The sequence below is a fragment of the Rhinatrema bivittatum genome, chromosome 2 (assembly GCF_901001135.1).
Source record: "Rhinatrema bivittatum chromosome 2, aRhiBiv1.1, whole genome shotgun sequence".
Taxonomy (NCBI): Eukaryota; Metazoa; Chordata; class Amphibia; order Gymnophiona; family Rhinatrematidae; genus Rhinatrema; species Rhinatrema bivittatum.
This window is the reverse complement of record NC_042616.1, coordinates 762,698,538-762,722,526: the sequence shown is the minus strand read 5'-3', so window position 1 is coordinate 762,722,526 and position 23,989 is coordinate 762,698,538. Positions and strand designations below refer to the sequence as shown.

The 23,989-nt window shown below is 51.5% G+C and overlaps 1 protein-coding gene across 1 annotated transcript in view; it reads left to right on the top strand.

Annotated features, from left to right (window-relative positions):
- The window catches only part of LOC115083400 (E3 ubiquitin-protein ligase TRIM39-like), a 41,433-nt gene extending 17,983 nt beyond the window's left edge, over positions 1–23,450 (top strand). The window contains exons 5-8 of the mRNA XM_029587205.1: positions 1,161–1,183; positions 3,166–3,284; positions 14,818–14,838; positions 21,822–23,450. Coding sequence (XP_029443065.1) covers positions 1,161–1,183; positions 3,166–3,284; positions 14,818–14,838; positions 21,822–22,363 — 705 coding nt within the window. The 3' untranslated portion in view covers positions 22,364–23,450. The remainder of the gene's footprint in view (positions 1–1,160; positions 1,184–3,165; positions 3,285–14,817; positions 14,839–21,821) is intronic.
- The last annotated feature ends 539 nt before the right edge of the window (positions 23,451–23,989 follow it).

The window sequence follows — 23,989 nt, the reverse complement described above, 5'->3', positions numbered from 1 at the left end:
TTCTGCAATTCATAGAAAGACAGGTTGAAAGATATAAAGAGATCCAGAGAAATGGTTTACAAAGCAGAGTCATCCAGAAAGGAAAATCTTCAAATACTGCAGCCTCCAAGAAAACCAGAGCTGGAGGGAGTCTAAAATCCTCCGAATCCTCAAACAATGCTGCTGTAATACAGACCCAGCCAGAGGTGAAGGACTTAACATGGCCGCCAGCCTGCCCTAAGTAAACTCCAGAGAAAAACACATTGATAAGGCCACCGCTCATGGTGCAGGCCAGGGCTCCTTCCTGCAGATAAGAAAGGCACCGAAAGCTCAGATTCCTGGGGGGGATCCACTAGAAATAGCCTGAAAATGACATATGCATTCCTGTGGTAGATGCTGGACTGCCGCTCATGCCGCAGGCCCAGCAGTGGCAGCCGAGCTCAAATTCTCACAGGTGCAGGCCTGGCACCTCCCCCAAAGCTGTGCAATACAGGAAACACTGAATCCCACTGAAAAACAAAGTCCCCCAGCAGGTACTTACCTGAAGTCTGTCTCAGCCTCTCTGGATGAACTTGCTCTGATTAAAAGGCCCCGTTTCTTTCTTTTCTTTAACCTGTTCTGGAGCAGAGACGGAGGAGGGGGTGCGAGCAGTGAGCATCCTCATTGTAAAGCTGAAGATTCTGCCTTAAAGCTTCCCTGGGTATTTTTCTATGGGAAGTCTCTCTCCCCTCAGGGACTGGGAACCTGCAGGATGGGTTCGCTCTTCTGGTGTAGCAGGAGCTTGGCCCAAGACATCTTCAATGGGCTCGCAGTCCTGTGCAAACCAAGGACCAGGCCCGAGAATCCATCAGTGCCTGGAGAAATCCTGCTGCACCACCATCTGCTGGCGGCAGAGATTACTGGCTTTTCACTATGCTGATCCACCTCCGTAAAGTGGCGATAATGTCACAAAGGAAAGCTGTGCGCTTGGCCTCCATCTGCTGGCAGGGGAACATAATCCACTTGTCTCGACTGGACTGGCATAGCAGGATGAAATGGAAACAATACTTATTTTCTCTCAGCAAACAACCTGGAACTAGACTGCACAGAGCCGTGTGCCTGAAGTTGTAGTGTTTATAATGACTGCAGTATAGTCCATATAATATAAACAGTAATAATCTCTCTTTCTCTCTTCTCTCCAGGATGCAAAGGCCACCCTGAGCAGGTACGGCTCTGTTCTGATTGCTCTCGTTCTGTATGAAATAGCAGCTCTGTAATGTCACTGTGGGACCTGCCCCTCCCCAGTGACTGAGGAGAGGATGGGAGAAAGACCTGCTCTCACACTCCTTGTCCTGGGGTCTTACCCGCTTTCCTATTCACCTCACCCTACTATCCTCACTCTCTATAACATTAGAGAGAGAAAACCCGTGGAGAGTGAGCATAAAACAATATAAATTATTACTAGCACTGAATGCCCCTGATCATGGAGCTCTCTGAGACTGACGGGCAGCACTGGGCATTGCAGGCGGAGCTTATTATAAATTATTCTCAGCACTGAATGCCCCTGATCATGGAGCTCTCTGAGACTGACGGGCAGGACTGGGCATTGCAGGTGGCGCTTATTATAATTATTACCTGCATTGAATGCCCCTGATCATGGAGCTCTCTGAGACTGACGGGCAGCACTGGGCATTGCAGGCGGAGCTTATTATAAATTATTACCTGCACTGAATGCCCCTGATCATGGAGCTCTCTGAGACTGACGGGCAGCACCTGGGCATTGCAGGCGGAGCTTATTATAAATTATTACCTGCACTGAATGCCCCTGATCATGGAGCACTCTGAGACTGACGGGCAGCACTGGGCATTGCAGGCGGAGCTTATCATAAATTATTACCTGCACTGAATGCCCCTGATCATGGAGCTCTCTGAGACTGACGGGCAGCACTGGGCATTGCAGGCGGAGCTTATTATAAATTATTACCTGCACTGAATGCCCCTGATCATGGAGCACTCTGAGACTGACGGGCAGCACTGGGCATTGCAGGTGGCGCTTATTATAATTATTACCTGCATTGAATGCCCCTGATCATGGAGCTCTCTGAGACTGACGGGCAGCACTGGGCATTGCAGGCGGAGCTTATTATAAATTATTACCTGCACTGAATGCCCCTGATCATGGAGCTCTCTGAGACTGACGGGCAGCACCTGGGCATTGCAGGCGGAGCTTATCATAAATTATTACCTGCACTGAATGCCCCTGATCCTGGAGCTCTCTGAGACTGACGGGCAATACTGGGCATTGCAGGCGGAGCTTATTATAAATTATTCTCAGCACTGAATGCCCCTGATCATGGAGCTCTCTGAGACTGACGGGCAGCACCTGGGCATTGCAGGCGGAGCTTATTATAAATTATTACCTGCACTGAATGCCCCTGATCATGGAGCACTCTGAGACTGACGGGCAATACTGGGCATTGCAGGCGGAGCTTATTGTAAATCATTACCTGCACTGAATGCCCCTGATCATGGAGCTCTCTGAGACTGACGGACAGGACTGGGCATTGCAGGCGGAGCTTATTATAAATTATTACCAGCACTGAATGCCCCTGATCAAGGAGCACTCTGAGACTGATGGGCAGCACTGGGCATTGCAGGTGGAGCTTATGATGGCTTTGTTCTTTTTCGTTAGGGCAGGAGTCAGGACCTCTCCTCCTTAGAAGATGAGCAGTGTTGTCTCCTGCCCTTTTTAACATCTCTGTTTATCTTCTGACCTTTTTGCTTTGAGAGCTGAAAAGATGTTACTCTGTGCATGCAGACAATATCCATTGCTGCACCCATTGGGGAAGGATTGGAAAACGTCACTGGCCCAACTGAATGCTGTCTTGAACAAGGTCTCAGATTGGGAGAGTCAGAATAGTCTTCACCTTAATTCCCAGAAAACAGAAGGATCCTGGATTATGAGACCCTCAGTTCCAGGGAGTTGTTCATCCCTTGTTCAGGGCGGTGCTCTGCTCTGGATCATGAAGAGTGAATATTCCTTCATTTAATGATTTATAAAGGCAACATTGTGGGAGAATATTTTCTGTTTTCTCCTTCTGTCAGCAATAAGCCCCTCCCTTTCCCCAGGGCACAGTTAGAAGATCTCTGTCCCATCTCTCTCCCCGGGGACTCCCAGAATAATCCCTGTCACTCTCTTACTCTCAGGTGTCAGGCCGTGAAGTTTCCAAAACCAGAGGCTGCTCCTGTGGGAGAGGGAAAATGTTCGCACCTCAGCTTCCTTCGGCAGTATTTTGTTCTGAAAGATGTGCTCGCCAACCACCAAGGTAAAGAGCCCTTTCATTCTCAGAGCTAGCGGGCAGTTGTGATTCAGTGTAACTGAATGTCTAGTGGTGCTTTAAAATTTAAGGGAGGCCTAATATTAAAATATATCCGGCTCTGTGAGTTTGCCGGAGAAGACTTATCCAGCTCACTTGCTTGGGATATTCAGATAAGTATTAAAATAAGCAGGATAAGCTTATCTGGCTAACTCTAGACCTGCTATGGGCCAAGTCTAATTTATCTGGTTATCTTAAATGGCTAAGGCTGAATATTGCTACTTATCCGGCTAAGTTCCCCAGAAACGTAACGTCACCCACTGACTATCTGGATAACTGTTTAGAGAAGTGCTTAGGGCAGGCTTCCGAAATCTATGGCCAATGTGACCCCATTTTAGTATTTGAAAATTCACATGACCCCAGAGAATGACCCAAACTAATTCCCAGGGGTGTGGTCCCCCTCCTACAATCATTCCTTCTCACCCTTCTGGTATTCAAGCTGAGCCCCTTTTGCTACCTCCACTCCTCTCACCTCCTTAGCCTATCCCATCCTCTTCCCTCTCACCCAATCCCCCATTCCCTCCTCACCTATCCCGCCATCCCCTTTCTTACCTCCCAGCCTCTCTCTCACCCCCTCCATCCATCTTCATGTCCCCTCAGCTAATCCTCTATCACCTGCAAGATGTTCTTATAACCCTCAACTGATCCTCTGACATCCCCTCCCTCTCACCCTATTCTCCATTCCCTTCTCACTAATCCTGCATTCCCTCTCTCACCTCCCATCCTCATCTCCTCCCCTCCTGCCTTTCCTTACATTTCCCTCAGCCACACTCCAACTCCTTTTACATCTCTCGGCTCATCTTCTGTCATTACCCCTCACCTTCCACCTTATCCAACCCTCCAACCTCTCCTGCATCTCATCCCTCCTTTCAAATAGACCCTCCTGCAACCATCCCCTGGCCAGGCTCAGCTGCAACATTTTCCTTTGGGCCTGGGCCAAAAGGTGGATGAAAACAGGTGGGACGAGAGGGCAGATTGATGATGGGCAGGTTCAGTGGTGGGTGAAGAGAGAGGAGCAGTGGTAATTTGCACTGATCCATACACACTCAGCCCTGCCCTCCGTTCATGGCTGCTCCCATATCTAACAGTGATCTGCAAGCAGTAGGAGCAGCACAGGGCCTGTGGGTTATGCAGGCTCAGAGGCCCTGCAGCGGCCCTGTCCCTTCTCGTGCAGGGCTTCCTGTTACCACGGAAGCTCATGCAAAGGCAGTACCACCACAGGGCCTGTGAGCACAAGCAGGCTCACAGGCCCCACGCTGCCTCCCACTACTAATAGTGCTGCTGTGTCTTGTGCATTTGAGGCACTTGTGACCACAGCTGAAGGTGTTGGGGTCCAGACTCACAGTTTGGGAAGCCCTGGCTTAAGTAAGCAGCTTCAGAAAGGTGAGGTTTTTTTTAAACTGGATTTGAACACGGCCAGAGAGGGAGCATAATGGACAGGCTCAGGAAACCTATTCCAGTCATTCTGTGCAGCAAGGTGGAGTTGGTGGTGGAGGAGAAGGGCACAGATAAGAGTGACCTGACCAATGAATGGACTTTATGAGGAAGGATGCAGGGAGAGAGAGGAGAAGACAGGTAGTGAGGAGCTGCAGAGTGAGTGCATTTACAGGCGAGTAAGAGAAGAAGACAGGGAGGCGATGTAGCAGCTTGAGAAGAGGGGTTAGGTGCGCATAGCAGCACTGAAGGAGGAGAAGAGGTGCAACTGAATTTGGAATAGATTGCAGTGAGTGACAGTTCAGGTGGAGGCCTGCAGAAAGCAAGTTGTAGAAGTCTGAGGAGGAGGTGATAAGAGATATTGAGCATTTGGTAGCATGCTCAGAAAGGAAGGGATGGATTTTAGTGATGTTAAAGAGGCTTATCTGGGTATGTTCGCCACACTCCCTGCATCTGACCCTGGAGACGGATCGGAGAGCTGCGGTGAACTGGGCCCGCGCAGTCGGCGCTGAAAGCCCGTCGGGGTAAGGCCTCCTTTTGTTCCGCGCTCACCCCATACGGGCTTCCACGCCGACCACCGGCCTTGCCTGCTCGATCCCACTCACCTCCCGGACCTTGCTTCCTCTCCATACGCCGGCATTGCTCCTGCATCGCCGCCTCCAAAAACGCCCCATGGTCGCACCGTTGACATCAGAAGGCCGCGACAGCGATAGATTTAAAAGCCTGTTTACTCCCCAGCGTCGCGCGCCGAAGGTGGGCGACAAAGGGGCCTGCCCCTTTGTGCGTCCCTTTTTGCGTCCCCTTATTGCTAATCGTTGTAACATCCTGTCTAAAACTGCCTTATTTGATTGCCTCTCATTAATCTTCCCCAGTAAACGTCTGCCAACCCTTTCCTGTCAATGATGCCACCGCTTTCATGCCTCTGTTCTACCACTTACCAAAATAGATACCCCTCAAAACAATCCTTTCCCCCTCCAACCCCCCCACCCCTCTAAAAAGGCGTCTGACCCCATTCCCATATCCCCCTCCACGCATCTCCTTACCTTGTCCCTTATTTAACTCCTCCTCTTTAATGCCCAATCTTTGCAACAAAAAACTCACCTTCTCCATGACCTATTAACCGACTCCAAACCGGAAATCTGTGCTGTGACCGAAACATGGTTTAAACTTCTGATACTCCCCTTATCAACCAATTCCCTGTTCAAATCTATGATATTTTCTTTATTCCCCGCAAAAAGAAAAAAGGAGGAGGATTACTCCTAATCGCCAAGAAGGAATTCAAACTCACCCCGCAAATTTGCATTCCCTGTACGTACCTGGATCAGTCCAGACAGTGGGTTATGTCCCCAATCCAGCAGATGGAGTCAGCACAAGCTTCGAGGGGGCGTCACCATATATACTACTACCCCCTCTGCAGGAGTTCAGTATCTTCTGACTCCAGCAGATGCGAGTAGGGGAATCAGGGTTTCTCCCGATTTGTTTAGAATATACTTCTCCTTTGCTTACCTTATCTCTGGCTTCTGGCTTTTTCACTTGGATCAAGTTTTGCTTTCAGTTTAAAAAAAAAAAAAAAGGGTTCCAATTTTTGGGGAGGCGTGGCTTACCCTCTATATTGTGTTCTCTCCCTTTCTGTACTGCTACCTGGTTGATTGGGGACGGGGGTAAGTTGAAGATTTTATTTTTTGCTTGTAATTTTTCTTCACAGCTCCCCAGCACCGGTGCCTCGCGGACGCCGGTGGAGCCGGCCTCTCCGTGATTGCTCCCTCGTCCGCGGCCATCTTGCAGCTCCTCGTGGGTTGCTGAGGCGGACAGGGAGGGATTCTTCGGCGGGTCGTGTGGCCAGGAAGGCCCCCCGCGGCACCCTCCTCCGTCGGCGGGCAGTGCAGGCCGTTCGGGCCCCCCCGCAGTGGCGCTTTTTCTCGTGGCCCCCCCCGAGGCTTCTTTACTTTATTTTTGCTTACCGGCGTTGTTTCTGTCGGGATCCCGATGCCGCGGCTGTCGCGTTGCTCGGCCTGCGGCGAACCGGGGTCACGGATCTCCCATGAGGGCATCTGCGCACGGTGCCTTCCCGGGGGGGAAGGCACCTTGCAGTCCCTCAGCGAATTTTCCTTTCTTTCATGTTTGCCCGGGCGGCGCGGGCCAGCCACTCCGCCATTTTTGGCGGGAACTGCGGCCATTTTGCACACCCAGCGCCCTGAGGAGTCTCGGGCAGCGCGGGAGGACAGGGAATCCGCGGAGGTTTCGCCGCCGACCTTACTGCCGGAACAAGGCCCTCAGGGGCAGGGTCCAACGGTTTCTCCCTCCTCCGGAGCCCCCTTGAGCAGGCCGGGGTTCTCCCCTGAGTTTATCCTACTTATGCACACTGCATACCTGCAGGGTCTAGACGCTCCTGCGGGACCTCCCCCTGCCAAGATACCACGGACGTCGCCTTTAACACAGGCCCCCCCCGACCCGGCGGGAGTGGGGGCCCCCCATCCGCCCACCCGGACCCGGATCCCTGCCGCGGCAGTGGGGGCGGGGGCAGGCCCAGCGGCACAGGGACCCGACCTTCCGGACTTGGGCCAAGGGGACGCCACGCCTGAGGGGGACGACCCGCGTACTCTACGCCTCTTTCAGAGGGAAGAACTGGATGACCTTATTCCACAGATTATTCAAGAATTGGATCTGGACCCACCGCCGGATCCACCCGCTCCAGTGGCCCCCGCGGTCGTCACTTCTTCGAAGAAAGGGGATCCGGTCCTGGCGGCACTTCGGCCGAGGGCTCGTGCTTTCCCCATCCACGAATCGTTCCTACAGCTTCTCACTAGGGAATGGGATACCCCGGAGGCTTCCCTGAAGGTCAGCTTTGCCATGGAAAAGCTGTATCCACTACCGGAGGATTTCCTGGATCTCATCAAGGTACCAAAAGTGGACTCCGCGGTGTCGGCGGTCACGAAGAGGACGACTATACCAGTGACGGGAGGTGCGGCCTTACGGGATACGCAAGATCGCAAGTTGGAAGTTTTTCTTAAGAAGGTCTTCGAAGTCTCCGCACTGGGTATGCGGGCGGTGATGTGCAGTTCGCTTGCCCAGAGGGCGAGCCTTCTCTGGGTGCAACAACTTCTCACGTCCCAGGACCTGCCAGCCGATGAGGCCGCCCAGGAGGATAGACTAGAAGCTGCGGTGGCGTACGGGGTGGACGCCTCGTACGACCTGTTCCGGGTCCTGGCAAGATCCATGGTTTCGGTAGTGGCGACTACTGTGGCTTCGCAATTGGGCGGCGGATACGTCCTCCAAGTCGAGTCTGGGCTCCCTGCCCTTCAGGGGTAAGTTTCTCTTCGGGGAGGATTTGGATCAGATCATCAAGTCCCTGGGGGAAAACGCGGTTCATCATCTGCCGGAGGATAGATATCGTCCTTCTAGAGCGTTTGCCTCTTCCCGGACCAGAGCCAGGGCGCAACGGCGCTACAGGAACTACAGGCCGACGGGCTCCCGGCCCTCCGCCCCCAGGTCCCAGCCCTGGTCGCGCTCCTTTCGCGGTCGTAGGCCCGCGCGCGCCGCCCCCGGACCAGGAAACCCCGCTCCTAAGGCCTCTCAATGATGTCAGGCTCGCCCACTCCTCCGTCCCAAGGATTGGGGGCCGGCTGGCGTTTTTCTATGAGGAGTGGGCGCGGATCACCTCAGACCAGTGGGTCTTGGATACCATAGCACACGGCTACGCATTGGAATTTGTCCGCCCTCCGAAGGGAAGGTTCATTTTCTCCCCTTGCGGCTCGGCTCCCAAGAGAAGAGCGTGCAGTTGACACTGGACAGACTCCGGGAGATAGGTGCTATCGCGCCCGTGCCCTTTGGAGAGGTGGGCTCGGGCCACTATTCCATCTACTTCGTCGTGCCAAAGAAGGACGGCTCCTTCCGGCCCATCTTGGACCTCAAGGAAGTCAACAAGTCCCTCCGAGTGGTCCGGTTCCGTATGGAAATGCTACGGTCAGTGATTGCGGCGGTGCATCGGGGGGAGTTCCTCGCCTCCCTGGATCTATCGGAGGCTTACCTGCACATCCCCATCCGCCCGGACCATCACCGTCTCCTCCGTTTCAAGATCCTGGACCAGCATTTCCAGTTCACAGCTCTCCCGTTCGGATTGGCGACGGCACCGCGCACCTTCACCAAGATCATGGTAGTCGTGGCTGCAGCCCTTCGGAAGGAGGGCATTCTGGTCCATCCTTATCTGGATGATTGGCTCATCCGAGCGAAGTCCTTCACCCACGGGCAAGCAGCAGTGACCAGGGTAGTACAGTTCCTGCACTCCCTGGGATGGGTAGTGAACTTCTCCAAGAGCTCCCTCGTGCCCTCGCAGCGCTTGGATTTTTTGGGGGCGACCTTCGACACCCGATTGGGAAAAGTCTTTCTGCGCCAGGACAAGGCGCACTCCTTGCGGGATCACATACAGCGGTTCTCTGCGTTACCAGATCCCAGCTCCTGGGACTACCTGCAGCTCCTGGGAGTGATGGGCTCCACCATCGACCTGGTCCCTTAGGCGTTTGCGCATCTCAGGCCCTTGCAGAGGGCGCTCCTCTCCCGTTGGAAACCAATTTCGCAGGACTACCAGTTGGTTCTCCCGCTTCCACAGCCTGCCAGGAACAGTCTGAGCTGGTGGATGGAACCGGCGAATCTGGCTCGCGGCGTGTCCCTCGATTTGCCAAATTGGGTGGTGGTAACCACCGATGCCAGTCTAGTCAGCTGGGGAGCAGTGTGCGACCACAGTGCCACGCAGGGGATGTGGTCCGCGGTGGAGTCGAAGTGGTCAATCAATCGTCTGGAGACCAGAGCGGCCAGACTAGCTCTGCGACATTTCCTGCCGCTTCTTCGGAACCGGGAGGTCAGGATCTTATCGGACAATGCTACCACCGTGGCCTATATCAATCGATAGGGAGGCACTCGCAGCCCGCAGGTTGCGCTTGAGGCAGCGATGTTGATGCAGTGGGCAGAGCGCCATCTTGTCCATCTGGCAGCCTCGCACATCGCCGGAGTGGACAACGTCCAGGCGGATTTCCTAAGTCGTCAACTGCTGGATCCCGGAGAGTGGTCCTTCTCCGACGAGGCGATGCAGCTGCTCGTCCAGCGGTGGGGGACCCCCCACTTGGATCTGATGGTGTCCACGCGAAACGCCAAGGCTCCACGTTTCTTCAGTCGCCGAAGAGAGCGAGGCGCGGAGGGAGTAGATGCCCTAGTGCTCCCGTGGCCGTCACACCTTCTTCTCTACGCCTTCCCACCATGGCCACTTGTGGGCAGAATCCTCCACAGAATAGAGGGTCATCAGGGGACCGTGATCTTCGTCGCGCCGGAGTGGCCCAGGCGACCCTGGTTTGCGGATCTGCTCCAGCTGGTGATCGACGGACCCATCCGGCTAGGTCACCTCCCCCGTCTCTTGCATCAGGGCCTGGTATTTTTCGATCAGGCAGAACTCTTTTGTCTTGTGGCCTGGCTTTTGAGCGGCGACGCCTCTGGCGCCGGGGCTACCCGGAGGCGGTAGTATCAACGCTGTTGCGGTCACGAAAGACGTCGACGTCGGTGGCCTATGTTCGAGTCTGGAAGGTGTTCGAGCTGTGGTGCACCAGCCAGGACACAAGACCCACAGAGGCTTCTGTTCCTCAGATCCTTCAGTTTCTACAAGCGGGGGTGGACAAGGGGCTCGCCTATAATTCACTGCGGGTTCAGGTGGCCGCCCTTGGTTCGCTCTTGCGCGATGGGGGCTCTCTTCTACAGCACCCGGACATTGTTCGTTTCCTCAAGGGTGTCAAGCATTTGCGACCTCCGTTACGGGACCCTTGTCCCTCCTGGAGTCTCAACCTTGTGCTTCGCTCCCTGTCAGGACCACCATTCGAGCCCCTGCGCAGTGCAACGATTAAGGATCTCACTCTCAAGACTGTATTTCTTGTGGCCATCTGTTCCGCTCGTCGCATTTCGGAGCTGCAGGCTCTGTCGTGTAGGGAGCCTTATCTCCGTTTCTCCGACTCTGGAGTTTCGCTTCGCACCGTTCCCTCTTTCCCTCCGAAGGTGATGTCTGCATTCCATGTGAATCAGACGGTGGAATTGCCGTCCTTCTCTTCTTCAGAGCCGAAGTCTCTACGACTCTTGGATGTCAAGCGCACTCTGCGCCTCTATCTGGAGGCTACAAATGAGTTCCGGATTTCTGACCATCTCTTCGTACTTTGGTCCTGTCCTAAGAAGGGGTCTCAGGCCTCGAAGACGACCATTGCCAGATGGCTGAAGGCCGGCATTGCCGCTTCCTACATTGGGGTGGGGCGGACTCCCCCACCCGGCATTGTGGCACATTCTACACGTTCTCAGGCGGCTTCCTGGGCGGAGGCTCGCTCGGTCTCCTCTCAAGAAATTTGTCGAGCAGCCACCTGGAAATCGTTACACACGTTCTCGAGGCACTATCGCCTGCACCTCGCCTCTTCAGTCTCTGGACACTTTGGCGAGCAGGTTCTCTGAGCAGGCCTCGCAGGACCCCACCCAATTTAGGGAAGCTTGGGTACATCCCACTGTCTGGACTGATCCAGGTACGTACAGGGAAAAGAAAATTATTACTTACCTGCTAATTTTCGTTCCTGTAGTACCATGGATCAGTCCAGACGCCCACCGCGTTTGGTTTCTAATCCTGCTCAGCTCTTCTCTACGGTACTGTAGTGTTATGTGTCTTTCACGACTTTTCAGTTTTCACTGTTTTCACAGCTCCCTACAAGTTGGCATGCTGTTTTCGCAGCTTCCTACACGTTGGTAGGACGCTTGCAGTTAGTTACTAAAGTTGCAAGGCTTATTGTTGCCGGTTCATATAAACTTGATCCAATAAGGGGGTTCTGTTTTCTACTCGGGCTTTGATATACTCGATACTGAACTCCTGCAGAGGGGGTAGTAGTATATATGGTGACGCCCCCTCGAAGCTTGTGCTGACTCCATCTGCTGGATTGGGGACATAACCCACTGTCTGGACTGATCCATGGTACTACAGGAACGAAAATTAGCAGGTAAGTAATAATTTTCTTATATTCCCGCCCAATATGAAGTAGGCCTCTTCAAATCAAACTCTCTGCAAATCTGCCTGATTTACACCCCCCCCCCCCCCCCCCCGGGTCTGCTAGAAAAAGACCCCTCTCCTCTCATCAAATTTCTCACTGACTCACTCTCGCCTGACATTCCTACTATTCTCCTTGGCGACTTCAGTCTTCATGTTGACTTTATACCACAATCTCCTCCATGCGAAGTGTTCTTCTCATCCTTAGATGCGATGGGTTTCACACAAATCATTCACTCCCCGACCCACAAGGCCGGACATACCCTAGACCTTATCTTTACTAACTCCCTCATCAACACTATCCACCCCCCTTCATGCCTCCCTGTCCCCTGGTCTGACCACACCATTATAAAAACTACCCTTGCACTTCAACTGCCACCCCCTTCCACTATCTCTCAGCCTAAATCCTTCCAGTTCCATAAGACCTGCTCCTTAGACTCTCTCACCACAGCTTGCTCAGACATTCCCAATTGCCTCGACTTAAAGTCAGCTGAGAGGGCTGTCTCTTCCTGGGCAGAGATTACCCTCAATATTGCAAACAATTTATGCCCCGTCTCAAAAAAAAAACTGTCACATCAACCCAATGAAATAAAAAACCTTGGTTCACCCACGAACTCAAAATCCAAAAAATCCACCTCAGAGCAGCTGAAAGACGATGGCGAAAACACCCCTCTCCCGCTACTAAAACATCTACTACCAACTTATGCATGCCTACAGGAATGCTATCCAAAAAACAAAAAAAGAATATTATGCCAAAAAAATTCACCTCCTACAATATAACCCTAAGGCCCTATTTTCCTTAATCTCAAATCTTACCAAACCCAATTTGACACTACCTCAGGAACCCCCCACACAAATACGCTGCAATGAAATAGCTCTCTTCTTTAAGAATAAAGTGTCCAATATCACTGCTAAGTTCTCCTCAAATACTAACAATTTTACACTCCCCATCACACACACACCCACCCTTCTTTCATCTTTCGAACTCTCCTCAACTCGTGAAATAGAGAACATCCTAAAAAAGATGAGACCTTCCTCCCATCCTTTTGAAACTATTCCTACCAAACTCTTACTCTCTATTCCTAAAACTATAGCTTCATCACTTTCCAAAATTGTGAACCGTTCCCTTGAACAAGGCCTTGTTCCCAACTCTCTAAAACAAGCTGTTGTCAAGCCTATCCTAAAAAAACCCTCTCTTGATCCCGCCAACCTATCTAACCTCCGTCCCATCTCCAATCTCCCTTACCTTTCCAAAGTCCTGGAGAAACTAGTAAACTCCCGCCTTTCTGACTACCTTGAACAATTCAATATCCTCCCACCAACACAATATGGTTTTCGTAAACACCTCAGTACGGAAACCCTACTCCTCTCCCTAACTGATACTATAATCAGAGGACTGGACGCTGGCAACTCCTATCTCATTGCTATGCTTGATATTTCTGCCACGTTCAACACCGTCAATCATAACATCCTTCTCAACACTCTCATCAGTATTGGAATCTCCGGTACAGCACTATTATGGATTAAATCATACCTCCAAAACCGTAGTTATACAGTCCTCACCTGTAAACCTTGACTGTGGTGTCCCCCAAGGATCCTCCCTTTCTTCCACCCTGTTTAACATTTATATGCTCCCTCTCACCAACCTTCTTTCTAACCTTGGTTTTACGCACTTCATCTACGCAGATGATGTGCAAATCCTCATCCCCTTCACAAATTCTATTCTCACCGCTCTCCAAAACTGGGAAACCTGTCTTGCCTCCATTAACCAGCTCCTCACCGACATGCACTTATCCCTCAACCCCCAAAAAACTGAACTCCTTTTCATCTCCTCCAAACATTCATCAATACCTTTACCCCCCACCACTTTCCCATCCAACTCACGAAACCTGGGTGTCATACTTGATAACCAACTCACCTTCAAACCCTACATCAAATCTATCCTCAGCAGCTGCTATTTCAAGCTGAAAACCCTCAAAAAACTCAAACCTCTACTTTATTTCTCTGATTTCCGTACTGTACTCCAATCTATCATATTTTCGAAAATAGATTACTGCAACACTCTCCTCCTTGGCCTCCCTGCTACTTACATCAAACCTTTGCAACTACTTCAGAATGCCACTGCACGTATCCTCACAAATGCTAACAAGAAAGACCACATCACTCCCACCCTCATTGATCTCCACTGGCTTCCTATACAATCACGCATCCTATACAAAACTCTTACCCTCATTCACAAAAGCATCACCAACGAACATTTCAACTGGATAAACCCACCATTCCTCCCTCGCACCTCCACAAGACCAACTCGTTCCTCCCTACGTGGAACCCTCTGTGCCCCCTCTATAAAATCAACTAGACTCATCTCTACAACAAACAGAGCCCTTTCCCTTGCAGGCCCCACCCTCTGGAACTCCATGCCCCTTGATCTACGCACCGAAACTTCCACACCCAAATTCAAAAAGAAACTCAAAACTTGGCTCTTCCTACAAGCCTACCCCTCCTCACCCTTGCTTGCTAACTCTTCTGCCTCTGTGACCCACCTCTAAAAAAAAAAAAATCCATTTGCCTTACTTCAGGCCTCCCTTTTCCCCTCTTTCTTTCCCTGAAATAAGCAATCAGCAATCGCAAATGAATGTATTTTTTGAACCCTGTACATAGCTTTTTCTTTTTGTTACTGTTGGTTATCCCCCTCTCCCATCTTATGTTACCCCCAATTTGAATCTATATACTAATTTATTCAGTTTTCTGCTTGTTATTTTGTTGACTGTTCTATGTTCTTTGTAAAGGCTATGCCTACCTATACCATGGTTTTAAGTTATCTGTAAACCGACACGATGTGCAAACGGTTGTCGGTATATAAAACCTTTTAAATAAATTAAATAAATAAATAAATAGATCTGAATATCAGGCAGTAAATCTATTGCAAAAATGCTTCATTTTAAACTTTTACCATTTCTCAGTATAATTGTTTATCCTTACATTTTCTTTTAGGCAAACTTTCTGCAGAACTAGGTAAGCTTTCTTTCAGTTTCTCTCTTTTACATTAAAAAAACTATTTAAGGTGCATCTCTGCTTTGGAAAGGCTCCTGTTTCCCTTACAATAAATAGAGAAGGCTGCACACAGAAACAGCAATTACAGGTTTTTACGGTCACAGACAGAGCCCTGAGAAATGAAAGAGACGGTGCCACAGGATTTGGGGTTATGTTACTGGCTGAATACTGCAGCATGAAACCAGGGCCAGATTTTGGTGCCCGTAGGCAGGACCTGCTGGAGGCGGGACAGTAAGGGGGAGAGGATAGCGTGTCACTGCAGCGTCCCTCTGAAGTGATGCAGGCTCACAGCCCTAAAGCAAACAGGAGCAGGCTCCTCTTCAGCCTGATTATTTGCTGCCTTCAGAATTGGCAAGCTGGGCAGTTGCCTCTTTTTGCCAATGCTTGATGGACCCTTGGTCTGATCCAGCATGGCAATTTCTTATGTTTTTATGAGGGTTCACAAATCCAACCTCTTCAGCTCAGCTGCTTGTGGTTGTCTTGTTATTCCCAGGTTAAAATTCCTTTTCTACAGAATCAGTTACTGCAGAGGGAAAATGACCTACAAAGCTCAGGATGGCTCATAGTCACTGATTACTGATGATCTTTACTAATTGTTTGATGGCATCAGCTACGGATAGACACATCCCAAGCTTTGCATTCTGTTCAGATTCTGCAGTGAGTGAGTGAGTAAAACTGGATAGGAAAATTAGTTTCTTACCTGATAATTTTCGTTCCTGTAGTACCAAGGATCAGTCCAGACTGCTGGGTTATGCCTCCTCTCCAGCAGATGGAGTCAGAGAGAAAACTGAAAGCACCCCCTAGATATACTGGTGTGCCACCTGCAATCCCTCAGTATATGTGATATCAAAGCAGAAGTATTGAATTAACCACTTCCGACAATGCCCTCAAAAATTTCTTTTACCCCCTTGTAATTATTTATTTATTTATTTATTTATTTACTCAAAGACTAGATCAAACAGAAACCTCCTGGATGACATAGAAAACCAGGTATAACCAGTACAACACAAAGGAGTGTACAGGACAACACTAGAGAACAACAAACTTACCATTAAAACTGTTCCAAACATAGTGACCATAATCTGCCAATGAAGAATATTAGAATATTAGAAGACGAGCGGACTCCCAGAAGTGTGGGCAGGCGTCTGGACTGATCCTTGGTACTACAGGAACGAAAATTATCAGGTAAGAAACTAATTTTCCTTTCCCTGTACGTACCAGGATCAGTCCAGACTGCTGGGATGTACCCGAGCCGCCTTTACTGGGGTGGGACCCTGAGAGTCCCGCTCGAATCACACTGCTCCCAAAGGACTGTGCGGACGGACCACGGACATCCAGCCGATAATGCCTGGAAAACGTATGCCATGATTTCCAAGTGGCCGCCCTGCATATCTCTTGACAAGAGACCAATTGATTTTCAGCCCACGAAGTCACTTGAGAACGCAAAGAATGAGCCTTAAGCCCATCCGGAACAGGTTTACCGCAACCAATATACGTGGACGCAATAGCACCCTTCAACCAGGGTGCGATTGTAGTCTTGGACGCCTGAAGCCCCTTCTTGGGCCCATTCCATAATACAAAAAGGTGATCCGACCTTCTAAAGTCGTTGGTAGCCTCCAAGTAGCACAAAAGGACCCGACGGACGTCCAAACGCCTCAAGTCTTTACCTTGAGAAGACTGCAGCTCCTCTTCCGAAAAAGAAGGCAACTCAACCGTCTGGTTAACATGAAACGATGAAACCACCTTAGGCAAAAAGGAAGGTACGGTCCGTAAGGAGACTCCCGACGCGGAAATACGCAAGAACGGTTCTCTGCAAGAAAGAGCCTGTAGCTCCGAAATACGACGGGCCGAGGAGATGGCCACTAGGAAAACCGTCTTGAGAGTCAGATCCTTTAACGAAGCCGTCTTGATAGGCTCAAAAGGTGCCGCACACAGGCCACGGAGTACCAAGTTCAAGTTCCAGGAAGGACAAGGAACCCGCACCGGAGGTCGCAAATTCCGAACACCTCGCAAAAAACGCGCAACATCAGAGTGACTCGCAAGAGAAAACCCCTCGACCTTGCCTCTTAAGCAGCCCAACGCCGCAACCTGAACTCGAAGCGAATTGTACGCCAACCCCTTCTTCAGGCCATCTTGCAGAAACGAAAGGATGTGACCCACGGACGAATGACGGGGCAAAATACTTAGCGCAGCGCACCATACGTGGAAAATCTTCCAAACCCTAGCATAAGTAAGCGTAGTGGAAGACCTGCGCGCCCTAAGAAGAGTCGAAACAACAGCGTCCGAATAACCTCTCTTCCTCAACTGCTTCCGCTCATAAGCCAGGCCGCCAGACAAAAGTGATCTGCCAGATCGAAAAACACCGGACCCTGACGGAGAAGATTGGGAAGGTGACCCAGACGTAGTGGACCGTCAACCGCCAGGTTGACGAGATCCGCAAACCACGGACTGCGCGGCCATTCCGGAGCTACAAAAATCACCATACCTTGGTGATCCTCTATGCGCCGTAACACCTTTCCCACAAGGGGCCACGGAGGAAACACGTAAAGAAGGATTCGACGGGGCCACGGAAGCACCAACGCGTCCACGCCTTCCGACCCGTATTCCCGTCGTCGGCTGAAGAAACGCGCCGCTTTCGCATTTAGCCGAGTCGCCATCAGATCCAAGCGCGGAGTCCCCCAACGCTGGGTGATGAGATTCATCGCCTCCGCCGACAGCTCCCATTCTCCTGGATCTAGATGCTGTCGACTGAGGTAATCTGCCTGCACGTTGTCCACGCCGGCTATGTGGGTGGCTGCAATCCGCAACAAGTGTCGTTCCGCCCAGCTCATCAGCAATGCCGCCTCTGTCGCCACCGCCCGACTCTTTGTGCCACCTTGCGAATTTATGTACGCCACTGTAGTCGCATTGTCCGACAGAATCCGGACTGCTGGGCCGCGCACGATCGGAAGGAGGCGGCATAAGGCTAGACGTACCGCTCTGGTCTCCAAGCGATTGATGGACCAAGTTGACTGGAGCGCTGTCCAGGTGCCCTGGACTGCTCAGGACTGACAGACAGCCCCCCAGCCGGAAAGGCTGGCATCCGTCGTCACCACTATCCAAGACGGAGGCTCCAGGTCCACTCCCTGCAGGAGATGACCGGGAGTTAGCCACCAGGAGAGACTGGAGCGGGCCGGGTCCATCAAGGGCAGCTCCAGGCCGTAATCCTCGGACCTGGGATCCCAACGAGAAAGTAGTGCTGTTTGTAACGGCCGCATATGCGCAAAAGCCCATGGCACCATCTCCGTAGTAGACACCATATGACCAATGATCTGTAAATAATCCCAAGCCGTAGGAATGGGAAGGTCCATCAGGCGCCGCACCTGTGCCATGAGATTGAGCATGCGTTGATGTGGGAGAAAGACCTTGCCCTCTAGGGTATTGAACCGAGCGCCAAAAATTCCAACTGATGGGTCGGCTCGAGTCGGCTCTTCGCGAAGTTGACTACCCAACCCAACAACTGGAGTTGACGCACCACCAAGGAAACCGCCCGTTTGCAAGACTCTTGCGACTTCGCCCGGGTGAGCCAATCGTCGAGATAGGGATGCATAAGAACTCCTTGATGACGGAGGGAAGCCGCAATCACTACGAGAACCTTGGTGAATACCCGAGGAGCGGTCGCCAGCCCGAATGGAAGGGCACAAAATTGGTAATGACGCCCCAACACCATGAACCTCAAGTACCTTTGATGCCGCTCTTGGATACCGATGTGAAAATACACCTCGGTCAGGTCCAAAAAAGCCAAAAACTCTCCCTTGTGGACGGCCGCAATAACAGACCGTAGCGTCTCCATCCGAAAACGAGGCACGCGTAATGCCTTGTTCACGCCTTTTAGATCCAAGATCGGCCTGAAGGTGCCCTCCTTCTTGGGAACCAGGAAGTATACGGAATACCGACCTGTCTTGACCTCGTCCGGTGGGACCGGGACCACCGCTCCCATGGCGTGCAAGTGGTTGACGGTTTGAACTATAGCTTGCTGTTTCTCCGGAGGACCGCACAGCGATATCATAAAGAGATCCTGGAGGGAACGTGCAAAATCCAACTCGTAACCGTGCCGAACCACGTCGAGCTCCCATTGATCCGAAGTTATTTTGACCCACTCCTCCCAGAACCGGGACAGCCGACCTCCGATTAAAAGAACAGAGGAATGGGTCTGCACGCCTTCATTGAGCGGGCTTGCCAGCAGCGAATCCTTGCGAGGCCCCTCCCCGCGGAGGCCGCCTGTCACGAAAGGAAGAAGACCAGGACTGGGACCTTGTGAGCTGCTGCTTCTGGGGAAAGGAACCACCTCTACCCGTACGGAAACGCCGTTGACCCCGGAAACGAGCCCTGGTATTCCCGAAGGGCCGAGACTGACGGGGCTTGTCCTCGGGCAATTTGTACACTTTGTTATCTCCCAGGTCCTTAATGAGCTGATCTAATTCCTTGCCAAATAACAACTTGCCCTTAAAGGTGAAGGAGCCTAACCTGGCCTTGGAGGTGGCGTCTGCCGACCAACGACGGAGCCACAACAACCTCCTTGCTGAAACTGCCGAGGACATAATTCGCGCTGAAGTGCGCAGCAAATCATATAAAGCATCCGCTGTGTAAGCGACCGCCGCTTCAACGCAATTTGCCTGCTCCGCCTCAGCCGGAGGAAGCTCCTGCGCGGTCAGGAGCTGTTGGACCCAGCGCAGGTTGGCCCTCTGGACGAGGCTGCTGCACGCGGCTGCCCGGACACCCAAGGCCGCCACGTCAAAAATGTGTTTCAATAAGACCTCCAACTTGCAGTCTTGGAGATCCTTCAAGGCTATTCCCCCACGTAACCGGGATAGTCGTATGCTTGACCACGGCCGTGACAGCTGAATCCACCGCGGGCGTCTTAAAAAGATTCAAAGATTCCGCGGGCAAAGGATATCATTTTTCCATGGCCCTGTTCACCCGCAGGGAAGCCTCCGGCAGTTCCCATTCCCTTGAAACAATTTGCAAAACCTTGGGATGTAAAGGGAAATCTGAGGGGGGGCCCGAAAGCCTGCCATAGCAATATCCCCCGTGGATGTGTCCGCATTGGGAGGTGGAGCTGTCAGCTCCAGCTCTTGCAGGACATGGAGGATGAGGAAACTTAACTCATCCTTCCCAAATAAATGTAGCACCTGGGGGTCGTCCCCCTCTACAGCCCCCTGGTCGTCCGCTGCCTGCAAGTCCGGTAACTCCCGGCCCCCCGCAGGCGGGTGCCATGTGTCCCAGCCCCGGCGGGGTCTCCTGAATCAAAGAAGTCTTGGGAACCTTCGGGGGAGAGGGATCTTCTGCCTCCCAACCAGACTCTGCCTGTAAAAAAGCTTTGTGCATTAGGAGCACAAACTCAGAGGAAAACGGCACCAACCTTTTTAAATCCTTTTTCTGTGAGCCTGGGGGAAGGGGGGCTCCAAAGTCCTCCAAATCGCACCGTGGGCGCGGGCTCAGGTCGGGAGGGGAAGGAGGAGGGGAGGTTTCCTCCTCCGAAGCCGACTGGTCCGCCTGCCGCATGGCCAAGATGGCCGCCGCTCTCCTCCCCGAAGGAGGAGGGGCCGAAGAACGGTTGCTCAGAGCTGTGCGCTGCCGCGACGCCGGGGGAAGAGAAGAATTGCTGCGGGCAGCGCTCGGCCCCCGGGAGGGTCCCTCGCCCCCGGGAAGACATCGGGAGCAGAGACCCTCCCGGGAGAGTCGCGCCCCCGCTCCCCCACAGGCCGTGCAGGCTGAAGAGCACGGCATCGCAGCGACAGAGGAACTGACAGAAAAGCGCGCCAAAAAGAAGGTAAGTAACCCTTACCAGAAAATTGCGCCGGATGACACAGCCACCCCCTCCGGCGTCCTTAGAGGCACTGGCAGGCCGGGGCTAACCGAACAAAGAGCTCACTGCCTGTCACCAACAGGTCTTAAGTGGCTCCAGAGCAAGGACTCTTTTTTTTTTTTTTAATTTGCTCTCCTTCTTAAACCCCCTTCAGGGCTGGAGCCCTGGAAAATGGGGGGGAGGGTGACCGGCCCACCGGTGAACTCTCCCCCAGCCTCATGGACACGCTATACCGGGGAACTTAAGAGGGCAGTGACCTCTGTGCCTGCCTCGCTTTAAGCTCCTGCACTGCAAAAGATAGTGAGAGAAAAAGACAGTCTGAGAAAGAATAACACAAGAGAAGGGAAGAGACTACTTGATCTTGTCCCCAAAGTACTATTATTATGTTTTGGGTTTTTTTTCCCAGTACCGTCAAACTGACCAGGCCAGGACCGCAGGTTATGCCTCTCAATCTGCTGGAGTCAGAGATTATACTGGGAGATCACAGGTGGCACACCGGTATATCTAGGGGGTGCTTTCAGTTTTCTCTCTGACTCCATCTGCTGGAGAGGAGGCATAACCCAGCAGTCTGGACTGATCCTGGTACATACTGGGAACCATCCTTTATTGTTGAAGAGCTCCAGGATTACAGGAGCTGCTCAGGGCCCCTCTGAAGAAGATGAAAAAGTTTAAAAAGAAAACCAATGGGGAATGAGCCTGGGTAATTAATTGCACAGTGGAGCCCGTTTCTAATCACTCATCAGTTACAGGAGCACTGCAGCCCTACAGGGATCAGTAAGAAGCTGAGCTTATTGTACTGTGCTATGGGGAGCCAATGAGGAGACTTGTTTTATGCAGCCTGTGCATGAATAAGCCAATCAGAATCTTTCATTCATGCATTCACTCAGCAGAGCTGTGAGACCAATAGGATGGAGCACAGATCTATTTGCCAATAAGAATGTTGTTTTCTGCAAGCCTGTCAGTGAGTGATAGCCAATAGCAGAGCTTCTCTTAATGAACGTGAGTGAGGAAGCATTCAGTGAGGGTTAGAGATGGGTGTGTGAGGAGCCAATGAGAAGTGTGTGCTCATGTTTATTAATATGTCTCTTCCCTGCAGTGGATGTGACTCTGGATCCTGAGACTGCAAATCCATGGCTCGTCCTGTCCGAGGATGGGAAAAGCGTCAGACAGGGAGGCAGAAGTCAGAACCTGCCTGACTCTCCCCAGAGATTTGATACTTATGTCAATGTGCTGGGGCGTGAGGGCTTCACCTCAGGGAGACATTACTGGGAGGTGGAGGTGGGAGACAAGACTGACTGGATATTGGGGGTTTGTAAAGATTCTGTGAGCAGGAAGGGGAAGTTCACACTAACACCTGAGAATGGATACTGGACAGTGATACTGAGGGATGGAGAATACAAGGCCTGCACCTCTTCCAGCATCCTCCTCCCCCTGAGCGTGAGACCCCGGGCAGTGGGGATCCTCCTGGACTATCAGGCAGGAAAGGTCTCATTTTACGATGCAGATGAGAAATCTCATCTCTTCACCTTCACCCACACCTTCACTGAGAAACTCCGGCCCTATTTCTATCCGGGTCTCAACACAGGAGGTAAAAATGCCGGAGCTCTGAGAATCCGCTCTGTGCCAGCCTGGGAATGAGAGAGCCGGGCTCAGGGCTGTGATGTGAGATCTGGGAGATGATTAATGTGCAGATCTGCATGAAAGCATTAAATGGATCAGAGGGGGACAATCAGATTTATTGCATGATTTCTAGAGCTGGGCTCATCTTGTGTTGGTGCAGTGGTTTTGGAGACATCCATCCCTTTTTAAATGTGGCACAATGGAATGGTCTTACATCAGGGCAGGGGTACAGCAATGCGCCCACTGTAGCTTAATCTGGAGGGTGTGTAGTGTTAGAAATTTAGGAGTGGGGTGTGATGACTTCTGCAATTTGATGCCCCCCTCTCTCTCTCTCTCTCAACACTGCTGAAAAGGATATGTTTAAAATTCAGATAACTAAAGAGAATTCTGAGGGGGGAGGGCCGGGTTCGATTGCTACCAATGTTAGATTACTGCAGTGCACTTTTGCTGGGGTTCCCAGTTACAAATACGGCAGCAAGGCTAATTTTGTCATGCCCGAGGAGAGTTAGTGCAGCCTCCACATTGTTACCAGTCCGGTTAAGAGCCCAGTTTAAGGGAATGTGCTCAATGCTTAAGGTTGCGCATGGTGAGGGAGGGAGTTATCTACAACTTTTGGCCCAGATTTATAGACCAAATAGAAGTCCTCAGTCCACCTCAGAGTCTTTATTCCAAGTGCCAACGGTCAAGGTAGTGAGGAAAAGCTCCACTCAGAGCTTAGGGATTTAGCACCAGAGAGTGGAGATTAGAGGCGAATTATCAGTCCTTTCATCCAAAGGTGAAGTGTTGTCTTTTTCCATCTCAGCCATTTGAAAGAGACCTGACCTATACGTTCCTATGCCCTTCTACTGAATATAAATTTCTCCTTCATTCTTTATGTGATGGGTTTCATTTTAACCAGAAGATTACTGTAGATTTGCTGCTTTATGTTGCTTCGGTTTGGATATATTAGTTATAAACGGCACCGATCAGAGATTTCTCTGAATGAGCGGTAAACAAGAGTGAAGAAATAAATCAGAGAGCACTGCGTGTGAGCTATGATGATCAAATTTATTGTATGTAATATGTGATGGGATTTCTAGAGCTGGGCTAATTTTGTGAAGAAAAGGTACTATTGCAGCAATTACAAAATTACAATTTAAAAATGATTTAGGAGACTTGAAAAGAAAATAGTGTAAGTATCAGTGGCCCAGAGATGGGATCAGAGCCTCTGAATGTGAGGATGGGCTCGGGGACATGGTGAGAGTGACAGAGATGGGATTAGAATCTGTGAATGTGAAGGGTCTCAGTGACAGGGTAAGAGTGACAGAGTTGGGATTAGAGCTGTGAATATGAGGATGGGCTCAGGGACACGGTGAGAGCGACAGAGATGGGATAAGAGTCTGTGAATGTGAAGAGGGGTCTCGGTGACACAGTGAGAGTGACAGAGATGGGATCAGAGTCTGTGAATGTGAGGAGGGGTCTCAGTGACAGGGTAAGAGTGACAGAGATGGGATCAGAGCCTGTGAATGTGAGGAGAGGTCTCAGTGACAATCAGGCCAATACAGTAAAGTGCGGCCGCGGTTACCCTGCTTCCAACCCGCTTTCTACTCACAATTTGGCTGCGTTAGTCCAACCTGCGATTCACTATCCCTTTTAACCCATCCT